General features: G+C 41.8%; 1 protein-coding gene across 15 annotated transcripts in view; it reads right to left on the reverse strand.

The window, feature by feature from the left end:
* The window catches only part of CELF4 (CUGBP, Elav-like family member 4), a 703,503-nt gene that overhangs the window by 85,301 nt on the left and 602,467 nt on the right, over positions 1–15,735 (reverse strand). For all 15 annotated transcript variants that reach the window (XR_001875510.1, XM_017819033.1, XM_017819034.1 and 12 more), the window contains one exon: positions 14,968–15,047. Coding sequence is in view for 14 of the 15 variants with exons in the window: in XM_017819033.1 (XP_017674522.1) it covers positions 14,968–15,047 (80 nt within the window). In the remaining variant the exon portion in view is untranslated. The remainder of the gene's footprint in view (positions 1–14,967; positions 15,048–15,735) is intronic.

The raw sequence follows: 15,735 nt of genomic DNA on the forward strand, positions 1-15,735 counted from the left end.
ATGGAGAGCAATCTTCAGAAGTTATTAAAAAACCAAAACAGAAGGGGGAGTGGAAGGGGGAGAGGAAAAAAAATCTAGCCAAAATTCCCCTGCATTTCTGTTGAAGGCTAGATGACTTTTCATTTTTTTTACATCACATGATGTAGTTATTGATCCTTCCCCAAATCACACTCTTAATTGCAGCTCATCGACAAATGAATATTTTAATGCATACATTTCCTGCTAATTATCACCTGGACTAGTTCTTAATTAGATTTCAACACTCATTTAATTAACCCTGATCCAAGAGACTGTTTGGTAACTTGAATCTAATGATTTAAACCTATTTGCAGCTGTATTGGAGGGAGGCACTGGTCCACAGCAGATTGGGCTGTTCAGAGGTGCTGTTGTGATTTGCAGAGCAGAGGCTGCAGCACTGTGGGCACAATGCAGGATGCAGGATTTTGAAACTGAAACAGGCACACAAGTATTCAACTCTGCAAAGGGGTTTAGAAGATATGACCTGCTCTTGTTAGAAGGACAGAGAAGTGTGAATAAAAGTTGGTGTCTTCTTCCTTCCTCTTTTATTTCTAACTCTATTTGCCCTGGAAGGCTTAGGGCAAGAACTGCCTCAGGCATTTGCTGATGCCTCACACTGTTGAAAACTAAGCTATTATTGTAGATGGCATCATGAAAACATGGGTAACCTCCACATGAAGTGGTTGCCCCTGGAGTGTTCTTCCCTCCTGACATGAGTCATAGTGACTGCACAGCAGCTGTTTGACCCAATGGGATCTCGTATTGCCTCTTATGAGATGTTTTTCTGGGTTGCCTGTCGCAGCAAGACTTCAGGCCCCTTTGAACATCTCTATCACATAACACAGAGCAGAAAGGCCATTGGCAAATAAATGCAAGCTAGAGCACACTCTACAAAGAAAGAAGAGAAAAAGAAGGTTTTTTTAAGAGTGCAAGTGGTTAGAGATGTGTAGCCAGTAGAAATGCTGCAATGTTCTTGAATATGAAGATTGACCTTGGGATTGATGCTTTCTGTGTGTGGTTCCTCATGTGCAGCTCTTTCATGTGGCCCAAAGGAGATCAGGCAGTAAATGCTATCAGATCTGCCAGTGCAGGACTTTTAGCCGTGGAGCCAAACACTGCTGTTCATCTACAGCAGAACAAGGCTACTTCCTACTCCAGTGACTACTACTCCACTGAATAACAACAGAAATGCCCCAGAATGGGCCAGATTTTCCGTAGGGTAAAAACCCCAGAGCCCTTCATCTGGACTATTTATTGCTTCCGCAAGCAGCTAAACTGCGGTGTAAATCATCTCTTGTCTGCTGACAAAGGCAATAGGTCCTGTCTGCTCAGTCATTTATTAGTAATACATAATCTCCTTCTTGCTCTCTCTGGTTGTTGGACTGGACCTTATATTTTGCCAAACCCCAAGAGAGTTACACTGGGTAAGTCAATAATATTTGAAATGTACTTCTGCATCATAGTGAGGAAAAGACCTGTTTATTTCACTACCCTGCAAACCCACAGTCAGAAGAGACCATCATGAAAGTGAGCATTCCTGCTGGTGCCTCTGCAATGGGCTGCTTGGAATTGGCATTTATCTCCTTTTCCATCAAATCAACCTCCTTTTTCAAGTACTTTGATATCTACTGATGAAAAGAATAATGTAGGTCTAAGTATTATTATGCTTTTCCTATTCTCTCTTGGGCCAGCAAGTCTACTTAATATGACTATCTTGCTTCCAGTCCCCCTCCCTCACATGGTAATGAATTGCTCCCCTTAGTCAGCAGAGTCTGATACTCTCTAGGCTGGCGGTGCGAGCGAAAAGATGGAGGAAAAATCACTCTGCGCCACACTCACTTTGTAATCCCTAATCAGAGTCCTCTGTGGGAAAAACTAATTTCCCAGCCTGTCTTGACGTGTGAAATAAAGTCATTCTTGAAAACAGGAGCTTGACAGGTCGCTTGTGAAATTTCATATTCAGCTAAAAATAAAATATCCATCCATTGATATTTCATTTAAAGGCAAAGGAGAAAAAAAATCCTTTGCCTGGCTGTTGGAACTGTTTCCCATTAGACATGATCTTCCAAACGGAGTGCATACACAAATTAAGCAAAAGCTTTTCAGGAGGCCAAATATTACTGCACAGCATCAGGGAAAGTTGTTTCTCCCTAGAACAACATTCATAGGAAAAGTTTTGTGAAGGTGTTGCCTTGTAGAATATATGACTGAATTTCCTTTCCTGATAGCCCTATAAGTCTCCCGTAACTCAGTAGGTTACCAATCCCCATAGATGGTTAGACATCTTTTTCTTACAAAACTGATGAATCTGGGCCTAATTTGTAGAAGTCTTTAGGTAATGTTTCACTTTAAGCTTAGTGAATGACATATTGGAGGTAAGCATACACTTAAGCACTTTTAACACAAGGGTGTCTCTCTCATACAGGCGGACCTTTGTATCTTGGTTAGCTCAAATAGAGCCACTCAAAAACTCTGGGCAAAAAATATTGAAAAAAGGTTTGTTACATTAAAGTTCCAGTGACTGAGCCCTTGAATATAAGAGATCTGAATGTGCAAATCCCATAAACTACCTTCCGAAATGTCGGCTGTAGACACCAACTAAGATGCTTAAATGAATAGGTGCTGCCTTCCTAAGTGTCACCACATGAATGGTTTTTCTTGTGGTGGAAATTCTGCTTTAGCACTCCCTTTGCTACTGTAAACCGGAGCTGGGAGTATGCTGATCCTCAGCAAGACAATCAGGCTAAGTATTACGACACAAGGATCCTTGATGTTACGGCCTGAAAGCCAGAGGAAGGATTCTTTGCTTTGGACTCTGTCAGCTCAGGCTGTTTGGTATGTTTCCCCTAAGTTTGAAAACAAATTTGGATTTTTGTTTTAAATGCCTGTGCAGCTTTACTGAAAGTCAGTCTGCTGAATTAGCCAGTGGGATTTGACCCCAGCCTGAGGTTTTAGACAAGCAAAAAAGAAACTATTGTCCAATTAAAACCATAGAGCAAAGGGAATTTTAGGTAGGTAGAAATGTAATTACCCAGGCTGGAAGATGGCCAGAAGAGGGGGACTTACATCCCTCCTATCTTGTGAAATATGTTGTTTTTCTGTACTCAGGGCTTCAATTTCATGTCTCATCTGAAAGATGAGTAGGACAGCAGTCCTACTCTGGGAGCTGGTTTAGGCACACTTGAGAGCGACAGAGATGGAGAGGGGAAAGAAGGCATTCATCCAGGACTTTAGTGATGGACCCTTTGATAATGCTGCTCCCTCAGTAGAGAAGATTCTTCATGAAATGTCTAAGCAGAGAGAGTTGCTGCAGGTACTTCCCTTCACAGGTCTCCGGAGCCGTAATTTATTTGGAGTGGAAGCTTGATTTAGATTTTACTTCCCATACACTACTTAGCAGGTGTCTCTCAGAGCTAAAGTTATTGCTTTCCACAGGGCAACAGAATCATTGAGTCCTGGTGTCACTGTACCCATTTCTAATTAGGAAGAACTCAATATATAACCCAGGTGTTAGTATACCCCTCAAATCAAAGCCAGTTATCTGAAAAACCTAAACTTTAAAAGCAGAGTTCTTCAAGCACCTCTGCATTTTTCAGCTCAGTCTATGAATGATAAAAGTCCTCACAGAATCATTCACCTTCTCTAATGTGTTATGAAGTGAAAAATACTGTTGTATCAAGAGAATGGAAATTCTTACCAGCTAATTTAGGAATATGAAAGCCATAAATAATTATTTTTATGTTATTTGAAGAAAAATTTAAAATCCAGAATTCAGAAGAGATTGTTATAAGTTTCCCCTTTCCAGTAAGAGTAACGTGGTTTGGAAGACTAGGTATGATTAGCTCTGTACTAACTAAAAAATATACTTCCTCTGAAAATATTCTTACAGCAAAAAAAAATGACATAATTTTTTTATAAATTATTACTACCACTAAGAAAATCTTTGATGGTTGCAGCATTGAGCCTCATAAAAGGTAGTGTCTGAATGACATTTCCTTCTAGTTAAACAAGCACGAATGAAAATAAGAGAAGTGGAATAATTCCAGAGTCATAAAATAAATTGCCTATTGTCAAATTGAGGAAAAGTCACAACCAGGTATGGAGCTCCTGATGCTTCAGGACTCTGCTCACACGAGCTCCATGCTTCTTTGGCAGTTTGAGATGGGGACATGAACAGCCAAAGATGACTTGGAAAGAACCAGATGTAGAGAAAGGGCTTGCAAGCTGGGCAGATACATTTCAGCTGTGCATGTGACATGAAAGAACATTTCCATGGCACCGAGTTCCAAACATGCTTCACACAACTGGGCATCCCAAATCCCTGTCATGCTGCTTGACTCTAGGATGTTGTGGTGTAAAGCATCTTGCTCAACTGAGATAAGAAGAAGATTTGAATTTTTGCAACATTTTTAAACTGAAGATTTTCAAGCACCAGCCAGCCATGGGGTTGAACCAGATGATCTTTAAAGGTCCCTTCCAACCCAAACTATTTCATGCTTCTATAATTATTTGAGAAAATATTCTGCTTTCAGGGAGGTATCACCCATGCTTCAGTATAGTGAAAATAGGTGGTCAACTCTAGCTATGAAGTACTGTAAATTCAGTGAAGCTGTACTGTTTTTTGGTGAAATAAGAAGTTGGTTTACGCTGAAGGATCATTCCACTATACTAAGACTGAAACATGTCCCCTTGCTGCTGGGTGAGACTTCACAACCACTGTTCCTGTATCACCCAGACCTTTGCTATGGGAAATCAAGCTTGTTCTCCTACTAGATTTCACTTGCCAGTGGACATCTGAGACAAAGACATTGGTGTCTGGTAGGATGCTTCACATTCATTTATGAATTTGTGGGAACTTCAGTTGAGGCTCTTATCTGAAAGTCATAGTTTTGATCTAAATACATCTTTGCCCTCTAAAGATTCCTTTTGATCTTTGCAGAACCCATTTTGGTAATAGCTACTGAATCACCTAATGCTATGTCTTGGATAGCAATCTACCAGTTACTAAGGTTTTTCTGTTTTCCTCACAAGGAGGTGTGTTATCAACCCAGACCACACACCTGAGCAGCTGGAAAGGTGTGAATTAAAAGGAAAAAATTAGAAACATCAAGAGTGATTTAATGCTGATCCAGAGCCTACTTAACTATGTAGGAAGATCCCACTGATATAAATGATGTTTAGATCAAAAATACAGGAAGGGAAAAGGAGAAAAAAGAAATGCCCCCAAAGCAAGCAGAGATGTAAAGACAACACTCACATCTTTAATCCTTATTAGAGGAAGGTGGTAATGCCTGGTGGAGCTCCCTCCAGTAGGCTGAGAACTCCCCTGGCAGGCAGGGTGCATTTTATGTCTCCCAGGTTGGAGGCTCATCAATGTCTCCGATATCCCAGAAAGGTCAGTGCTTGGGAATTATTTTAGCCCCCACCAGTCCTAATCTCATCCAGACTATGCAGGAGTTGAGTGCAGTGAGAATTTCAGGGGCTACTGCCAGCACCAGGACTCGGGCAACTCTCAGTGGTGGCATAGTCCTGCTCCTGCTTTCCCGTGGCTGCCTCCACAGCTGCTGATTTAGTGCCTACCTGCCCTCGGGCCCATAAGGAGACACTGTGGAGGCAATTAAATCCATTTGTCCAGAGCGAGATCATGTGGCTCACGAGCAGTTATCATTGGTATCTCATTTGGAGGTGATGAAGGCTTTGATCTAGAGGGAGCAAGGAAGCCCAGGGAAGATGTTGAGTGAAGCCTGTCATGTCCCACAGGTCACTTCACTGTCCTGCTGGGTGTCTGTGTGGCTGTGGAAATGTGGCTATAGAAGTGAAGGCCATCTTTGGTGCCAGCATGATTCATACCCCCTGTCAAGCAGCTGGGCTGCCTGGGTTTCTATTCTGGGACCCAGAAAGATATGATTAATTAGTTCATTTATGAAACTGGGGGAGAGGTAGGAAACACAGTCTCACAATTTTATTTTTTTCTAGAAAGAATTAAGGGAAATTATGGTAACACTGGGAAACTGCTGTCCCAAAGCTTGTAGAATCAGCTGCCTTGATGGCAGTAGTGGGATGGGATGGCTTCTGAGCTTTAGTCCCTCTTTATCCAGAACCCACTGTCCAAAGGAAAGGAAAGCTGAGCTATCAAAAGCCATTGGACTTTGATGGAAGAAATGTCTGCAAATTAACATCTTGGTATTACATGTCCAGTGCTTTTTTCATCCTAAAAGACAACGCATGCCTTTATAAATGGTGTTGAGGTAGCATATTCAGAAAAATCATTCATTACTGTGAGGAGAGACAGGCTTGCTGCTGGTGAGTTATAAATGGGTTTCTAAGGTATTATTACTTTTTAATAGAAGGAATGGATGTGCTGTGCTTTGCCTTGAGTTAAACAAGCCAGCCTGTGTGTTATACAAAGACATTGCAAGGAGTGCTTGTTCTTTAGAGAGCACAAGATCAACAGTAAAGAGAAAAAAATGTGTCAGAGTTGGCATCTCTTTTCTCATCCATCAGCTTCTCCAGCATCAGCAGCGTAGAACCAGGTCTCAGCCTTCTGCATTGATTTAAACAGATGGACTTGCACTGATGGTACCCCACACTGCCGTAGACTTTGTGACTTTGGGCAAGTAACTTTAGGGCAAAGGCAGCTGTAAGTCATGAAGGGGCTGCAGATGCTGGGCTTCCATCAACTTTCACCTTTGAGAATCTCCCCTTTATGTTTCTGTGGTCATGTAAAACTGAAGTCTGATGACTTTTTTGTTTCCTATTTTAGTCTCAAGAAGAGAAGGCTTAGAAGGGACCTCATCACTCTCAAGAGCTACCTGAAAGGAGGCTGTGGTGAGGTGGAGACTGGTCTCTTCCACTGTACCTGCAGTAAGAGGACCAGAGGAAATGGAAGTTGAGACAGGGGATATTCAGATTAGATGTGAGAGAAAAAATTTTCACTGTTAGGGTGGTCAGATGTTGGAATAGTTTGTCCAGGGAAGTGGTGGAGCCACCATCTCTTGAAGTGTTTAAGAGGTGTCTGGATCTGGTGCTGAGTGATGTGGCTTGGTGGTTTAGAGTACAGTGGCAGTTCTGGATGGACAGTTGGACTTGGATGATCTTAACGGTCTCCTCCAACCTTGTTGATTCTATAATTTTATTTACCCTGACAGCCTGAGAGGATTAGTGACTCTATGTCTGCTGACTCTCATAATGTGGCTTTTATTAATTGAGAACTTGAGCCCATACTGGAATATCAACAGTAGTAAATTCTGTTGGTTAATTAATACTTTAAAACTCTTTAATTGTTATCTGCTTACACTATGAGTTTGTCTATGGTTCTGTTTATGTTACCAGGATATTTTGAAGACATTTTTCAGAAGTGAGGTGGTGAAGTGATGGCTTCAAGCTTGGTGTTCGTAATTCTATATTTTTTTATATGGTATCAAAAATTAAGATTTAGATGCTCAAGTATTTACTGGTTATTACTTCTCTGCTGGAAACAGGAACAAGAATTGCTGTCACTTTGGCTAAGAACTGGCTAAATATGTAGATTAATTATGTATAAGACTAGTTCACTCACAGACATTGCATTGTTGCTTCTTTTGCTTATCTCTTGTGTCTTGTCCCTTAGGCACTCAGATGACCTAATTGCAGCCATTTTGGGCATCTATTCTAAATCCTCAGTAACTCAAGACAGTGAGATATCTCTCTGAGGTCCTAGTCTCTCTCCGTCAACTGTAGCAAAACTGTAGGTGGCAAGACTACAGATGACCCTGAAGTTTCCCACTTTGAACAACACTTTGGCATAATTCATCCAGCCAGGTTAACCCTGGCCTTTAGTTAGCAAACTGCTGAGTGTGGGAACTGTCCTGTCAGAGGTTTGTATGGTGTTTAACACAAAAGAATTTCATCTAAGACCAACAATAACCACATTTCCAACAGTAGTAGTCTGAGAGAACATCTACTAATGTTTCTAAGAGGGCGAAAAGAATGTTTCAGTAGAGGTGAGACCTGCAAGCATGAAGCCGTGGCTCCACGCACCCAGCTCGCAGATTTGGATGGTTTCCTGAAGGATGTGTCTTGCTGGAAGTGGAATGCGTTACAAGTTTTAAACAGCAGCCTAACTACCTCAACTTTGTGGAAATGACAAGCCCTTCTTCTGAGCGCTAAAGGCTGCCATGAGCCTGCAGGGAGAAGGGGAGTGTGCAGCTGGATGTGTGTGCGTATCTGCGAAGACGGGAGGAACGACGAGGAAAGTTTCTCCTATGAAAGAAATGATCTAATTTGAAGCAAGTCCCTCATGGGAAGAGCTGTGACAGAGGCTGCTCTGTTCCTGTTAATTTTCACAGTGCAGCTGTCAGCGGGTCTGTAAATAGTACTCTGCGAAGCCAACACTTCCTATCCACACATCAACCATTCAATTAACAGAAGAACAGAAGAAGGAAATAAAGTGCACCACAGCCTTCTATCACGGCTTTGATGTTTTCCAGCAATTTATGAAAGTGTACACAAATCTAATTACAAGCCCCACTGCTTCCCATTTACATGGAGCTCCTCAAGTTCAGAGCTGTTTATATCAAAATAATTGTTAAAAATACCTCAGCTGATCTACGGCACCGTGGCCCCCCACTCACCGGAGCCACCACGCTGCTCCTCCCAGGGATTTTCTGCCGACTCAGCGCTCTGGTGCCCGTGTGCTCACACACAGTACCTGCTTCCCCGCTGCTCTGCGGGCGCGGCGCCCGCGCTACAACTTCATCATGCCCACAAAGGCCTGATTCCCTTCCCTCCTCCACCTGCTCAGAGCTCCTTCTGCAGACTCTCACTGCTCTCCCCTCCATCCCTAAGTCACAGAAATGCTCCTCTCTCGTGCTGACAGGGGGTGAGCACAGCTGCTCGGCTGGTTTCTGCAATGGGGCTGTGTCTGGAGGCAGCTTTGCAAAGTCATAAGTGCGCCATAGGAATGCACAGCAGTAACAACAGTAGTCATTAATGCTAGCTGGGGTTGGTTTCTTTGGTGGGGTGCCTGCACATCCAAAGCCGGGAAGATGAGAACCACTGCTCCGTTTGCCATTGGTCTGAGAGGCCGCTGCATGTGACATTCTGACAGACACTTGGAAGTCCTGGTCTAGTGGGTGGCATCCCTGCTCGTGACAGGGGATTGGAACTAGATGATCCTTAAAGTCCCTTCCAACCCAAATGTGATTCTACGATTCTTGGGGCAATTTTTGATAATTTCATATTTGAGTCACTGTTGCCTGATAAAACAAACAGGTGAGAAATTCCTTCAGCTTAACTAATGGGAAAAAACCTCTTATGGTATGAGAGGGTAGATAGTACATTGTCTAAGGAAAGAATACAATTCTTTCACCTGACTGTGTTTGTCTGGGATTTTTTGTGCTATAGGTGGACTTCCAAAGACTAATGGTGAGCAGATGCTGGAAGTCAACCTTGTTCAAAGTGTTGTGTCATTCATATTTTCTTGATTAATAAAATGTTTTAAATGCCATAACTAGAGATCTAATCAATCTGTCATCTAATAACACTGAAAAATAATTGCATAGATTGAGATAGGTGATTCCTGAACAGAGATTAGAAGTTTTTCTTTGTCATTTGTGTTGATAAGAGCTGCAGAGAAAAGTGTTGAAATGAAAGCACCTAAGTTAACAAGATTTTGGGTTGCAGTACTTTTGGTTTTTCAAAGTTCAGCTAAACCAAATCTTTCTCTGAAAGGCAGACGTCTGTTCAGTTCTTGTATCCAAGTCTCACATTTTCCCTTCTTTTCACAAAACCAAGGATTCTATTTGAAAAGTCATTTTCATGGAAGATGTTCAGCCAAGCATGGATAGACTTGGGATGCTATCGCCTGGGGACAGAAGAAATGCAGTGCTTTGACCAAGCTGCTGCAGACGTTTATACTAAAACAAAAGCGGATGTTACCTCTGTGGTGGAGGAACCCACCTTACAGCATTCTGGATGTCTTAATGGCCTTAAATATCATTAATTAAAGAATGATATAGAATGAACATAGTGCTGATAATTCGTGTGTTAAGCAAGTTCACAGCACATGTCAGGAAACTCTACTGCAGGATGCCTGGTTTCTGAATCCCAAATTGCTTTATTAGGGCAGCAAATATCCAGGACAGGTTTCAGGTCTCCTCACATTGGATATGAAGTTAAGTATTCACCCTAAGCTGCACTGTTTTTAGCTTTTGTTTGTAAGCACTACTGGTCCTTTTCCATTCTAAGTTGCTAAGTTGCACTTTCGATGAAGAATGACTATTTTGGAACTGGCGGTCCATAGCAAACTGATGACTAAAATTATCTAAAAAGCACACTTCTATTTGGGCTTTGGTTTGACAGGTTTCAAAATCTATCTTTATAAAATAAAATTCCGTCAGAGGTATCTATTTCCCTCTATTGATTATAATAGAAACTTAGATGACAAACTCTTCAGACATAGTTCTTTAACTTCTGGATGTCTCAAATTAAGTGAGATGAGTCCCATTTCAGATATTCAGTCTAAGGCTGTTATTGAGTTATCCATTATAAAGGGACAGGCATGCCCAGAGGGTGATATTGCCCATCCTAGCACAGATAGACAAAGGGAAGAATGCACAAATCTCTGGAAATGTCTTTCTCTCTCTCCCTTCTATAGGAATCCTAGAAGATATTTAGAATAGATCAGAAACTTTTAGGCTGTTAAGCCTAAGTCAGATGAATCACTCTTCACTTCTTCTCACCCCTATGCAGAAAATGTACATAACAGTATTGTTCTACCCCATCCAGGAATTAATTCATAACCAAAGAAATCCTGAGCTGCCACAGTAGGTGAGATGGTGAAAAAGGTGCAACAATACTATATTTTTTAATCCTGTGTAACTTCTGCGTAGGATGGAGGCTGATGTGATTTAGGTATGCATGATTCTACCCCTCTGCTCCTCTCTCTTGAGACCCCGCCTGCAGTGCTGCTTCCAGCTCTGGGGGTCCCAACATAAGAAGGACATGGACCTGCTGGATTGAGTCCATGGAAGGCCACAAAGATGCTCACAGGGTTGAAGCACCTTTCCTGTGAAGACAGGCTGAGAGAGTTGGTGTTGTTCAGTCTGGAGAAGACAAGGCTTCTGAATGATCTTAGGCACCTTCCAGTACCTAAAAGGGCTATAAAAGAACTGGAGAGGGATTTTGGATAAGGGCCTCGAGTGACAGTACAAAGGGTAATGGCTTCAAAGTGAAAGAGAGTAGGTTTAGGTCAGATATTAGGAAGAAATTACTTACTGTGAGGGTGGTGAGGCACTGGCACAGATTGCCCAGAGAATTTGCGGATGCCCCATCCCTAGCAGTGCTCAAGGCCAGGTTGGATGGGGCTCTGAGCAACCTAGTCTAGTGGAAGGTGTCTCTGCCCATGGCAGGGAGATTGAAACTGGATGCTCCTTCCAACCCAAACTATTCTATGATGGTTCTATGAAGTGTAGAGAGTTTATTCTGTGTGGATGGATGGACAAGGCCACATCTTGGATTTGTAAATATGTTGTGCAGAATGACTCTCCAACACTTGGCTGTTGCCCAGATATGAAGACATGGAGAGAAGGAGAAAACCAAGCTGAAGATGATGCCTAGGACGGAGCATGACTGACAGGTACGATGATAATATTGTCCACAGTGATTGAGAATGGAGGTGGAGGAGAGAAAAGGAAGGTTTTGGGAGGAAAAGAAGAAGAGCTCTGTTTTATACATATTGAGCTTGATCTGACAGCTAAACATCCACCAGGAGATGCTGGAAAAGCAGTCCAAAATTTTGGTTTGGACAGGAGTCAGTCCTGCAGTAGAGAAGCTAGATCTGCAACCTGTCACTGTAGCAATAGGAGCTGAATTTGTGTTGGTGGATAAGGCTGTTAGGGACAAGACTTGCATGAGGAAGAGAAGAGGATGATATGAAAAGACCTGTTTATGTCCCCATATGGATAGAAAACAGAGACAGGAGGGGATGGAGTAAGCAAAGCTAAAAGTGCGAGGCGTATAATTGTTATAAATATATCATAAATACATGCAAGAGTACATGAAAATGATGATCTCTTAAAAAGGAGGATACAGAGATCAAGTAAAACACTATCATGAAGCTGATGAGCTCATAGGAAAAATTATCTAAAAAGAAAAAAAAAGAAACTCTCTTGACGGGTAGGTACAGAAGGAACTTTGGGCCTGCTCAAAAGCAAGGGATTTTGGGTAACTTATTTCTAAAGGAAATGATTGTTTAAAAATTGGAAAGCTTTAGACCTGTTTGGTGGACTCCTAGGAATAAAAAGGGCCTTGCACAGGAAAATGAGCTTGTGGTGGATGGGGGTCAGGCACAGGTCCAAGGTAAGGTTAATTAAAAAAAAAGAAGAAAAGAACTTTCATAAAAGAAAGTTGCATTTTGAAACTATTAGGCAACATATGTTGTGTGAACAGGAAGTCACAGTAGAGCAATAATCCTGACAGCTGTGGAGGAACAGGAGTCTGCTGCAGGAACGAACGGCTCGAGACCTGACAAGAATGATGATGGATGCCCTGTTGGTGGTACAAGAGGACAAACCAATAGATGCTTAAATTGGCTGAACCACAGGAAAAACATTGAGTTGGCATCACAACAGGACAAATGAGACCAGTTCGAGTGGTGGGAGAAATGGAAGGGACTGAAGGAAGATGGCAGCAGTGCCCTCTTCTTTCCCAAGGACGACGGCTGCGTTGCTGTCTCACCACGAGGTGGCTGCATTTCCCTGTGAACATCCAAGCCCTGAATGATGCTGCACACTCCGATGTGCCATGAAAACCAAGAGTGGGAGCAGAGATCCTGCCCTTGCAGGATTTGGCCTATCTCTTCAAAGAGCCTTAGAAATTTTGAGACTCTCTGGGAAAAACCTCTTTTGCTCCATGTGTTCGTTGAGTGTCGGTCACTTGGCAGGTCCTCACGGGTCTGCTAAGAGATGGTGGCTGACTGTGTTTCTGTGCCTGCTTGTAGCTCATAGGAGATACAAGGCAATGCCATGTAACTTAGCTTATAATAAAGAGAAGGACATTAATAATTCCCTTCTTGCATTTCCTGTGAACCAACAGTACGTACTTGGACTGCTGCTGAGGTTCAACCAATTCACGGACACTTGTGAAGCCATGGAAACCTGATTGTGAGTCTGGGATGGGCATCTAGTAAAGGTTAAATTGTGACTCTTTTCCGCATGCCCAGTTCTGGTTATTCAAGAACATTCTATAGCAGCTATTTGAATCAGATATGTCAAGAGGAAAAATGGTCCCTTAAAATTGACCCATGAAATAACCAAATTCTCAATTGTTTTGTACATCCTAATCTCAGGTGATATCACCGGGATGGAACAGTAATTTGTTCCCAGGTGGTCAAGAGATGAGTACTTTTTTCTTATCCAAAGTGTTCTGAAAGTAGGAGGGGAGGGGAAAGGACTAGGAAAGAATAATAATATTTTGGGTATACTAAATCTGGAAATATTTTCAACTCTCCTTGAGTTTTGTCTGTTTTCTCCCATCTTCCTGTCACATTTATTATAGGAGTTTGCAAGATTATTGGGATGGAGACTGACATTTTATTAAACCTTTTTGTGGTACCACACCTTATGGAATTGAAATTCCTGACATCAGCTTATAGACACTATTACTTTGGGTCAAAGTTTGAAAGGAAGTCACTAAAAGTACCTCTTCAACATGTTTCAGGAAAGATGTCCATAATATTTGACTATGGAATGTTAGCATCAAGCCCAACATCTGGTTTTATTAGGAGGAACCTTTTAGGTTACTCTTAAAAGCGTTGAAGTACTTCAAAAATTTGAGACCTACATCTTTAAGGAGATTTTTTTCAGTAGCATCACTGGTAAACATTTTTAAACTGATTTGTCTAAGATGGGGTTCCAAAAAATGAGATCTTGATGGTTTGCTAGTTTTAGAAACCTTTTGCCTTGTAAAGAATTCTCCATTTTCATCCCTGCAAAAATCTAGAGAAAATCTGTTGGGCCCACTTTTAAACTTATTTGGATAAATTCAGGAATTTACATTAGAGTCTCTTACTTAAAGGGAGATTTTACACTCTCAAATATTTTTAATTGAGCTTTCTTGTATCGTTTCCAAGTTGTCGGCATGCTTCTTAGCCTTTCATGATTTACACTGTGAATAATTAGTAATAAAAATAATATACTATTATAATAAACCAAAACATGTTGTACCAGATTGTCTTTCCCTTCTGACAGTGGAATGCCTTACATTCCTCTCTGTCTTATGATGATGTACAAATATCTGTTTGCCTAAAAAATACATCTCCATTGCTATGTTCTTGAACTATCAATCTCGAAACCCCATATTAGTGGATATTTGTACAAGTGGAATGATCTCTCCAGTGTTTCCTGAAAGATCCAGTAGCTGGTCTGAGACTTTCAAAAGTCAGAGGTAGAGGACCACATTTATGCCTAGGTAGGTTCTTCTGTGGTAGCAATGAGAGAGGCCCACCACTGTGTGATTTGTCTCTGTCTCCTAATGCTTCATGTGAACATGCTTCTCTCACCTGAACACTGGCAAAAAGTTCTTTATCCTTTATCAAAGGGACTCTTTGAGGAGAGAAAACAAAGAAACTCTCAGACATAAGCTTCTACTTGATTCTTCCCTTTGAAACTTGAAAGATTACACTCATGGTGAGTCTGACCCAAAGTTTTTGGCATCTGTGAACCATATGACTTTTTATCAAGTCTTCAAAACTGCTGGTGACAGGATACAGCACCCCTTGGGGTTCTGTGCCTGTGAGGAATGACAGTGTCATCCTAGCCCTTCCACTGATGAGTTAAGCACATCCAAGGCCCTGAGCCTTCTGGATGATGAGTTGCAGAGCAGAGATAAATCATCCCTCCTCCTCAATCAGGCCACAGGACAGCCAAGGCTGGACCAATTCTCCCTTGCCAATGTTACAGAGCTACTCACCGGCATTGTCTGGCTGCCATGCAAGGCATTGATGGCAGCTTGGGCCTCTGCATGTGAAGAGTATTTCACAAATGCACACCCTGGAAGAGGAAAAAGAAGAGTGTAAGAAAGGATGTCATGAAAGTTCATCTAGCTGAGTATCCACTAGCAGAAGTGGCCAATAAATATGGTTGTGGAGAAACTATAACAAACAGATGTGCCCTGATCCTTTCCAAAGTCCAGCTCTCAGCAGCCTGAGGACCACTTAAGGCAAAGCTGCAACCAGAATTCCCACATTGCTTGTAATGAACATTGACAGACACAAACTTAGCAAATACATCTTGAATTTGACCTCCACAGCTTTACATGGCAGAATCTTGCAAAATTGTACAATTTATAGGGTGAAAAAGACTTTTCTTTCATTCATATTAGACTTAATACTGAGTGTTCTGCCCTCTGTGGTTATGAGATATGGTACAGAAGTGTATTTATGTTATCAAAAAGCTACACACACATACTTTTTACAACCAACCACAGGTCAAACATACAGAAGGCATTCAGGGTTACTCCAAATCAATGAGGTACCTTATCATATCACTATCTACTAGAGCTCCATGAGACACTGCCCAGAGCTTGTCCTGGCTCCAAACAACTTTGGTCTGACAAAGCACGAGACAGCTTCTGATGAAGTAGCAGGGATGGGAGAGGTAAAAGTGATGATTACCTTCTTGTCACCACCAAACTTTGAATCTTAGTTTTTCATAGCTGCAAAGCCAGTACCAGTGTAGG

Source organism: Lepidothrix coronata, unplaced genomic scaffold, assembly GCF_001604755.1.
Source record: "Lepidothrix coronata isolate B3197 unplaced genomic scaffold, Lepidothrix_coronata-1.0 Scaffold72, whole genome shotgun sequence".
Taxonomy (NCBI): domain Eukaryota; kingdom Metazoa; phylum Chordata; class Aves; order Passeriformes; family Pipridae; genus Lepidothrix; species Lepidothrix coronata.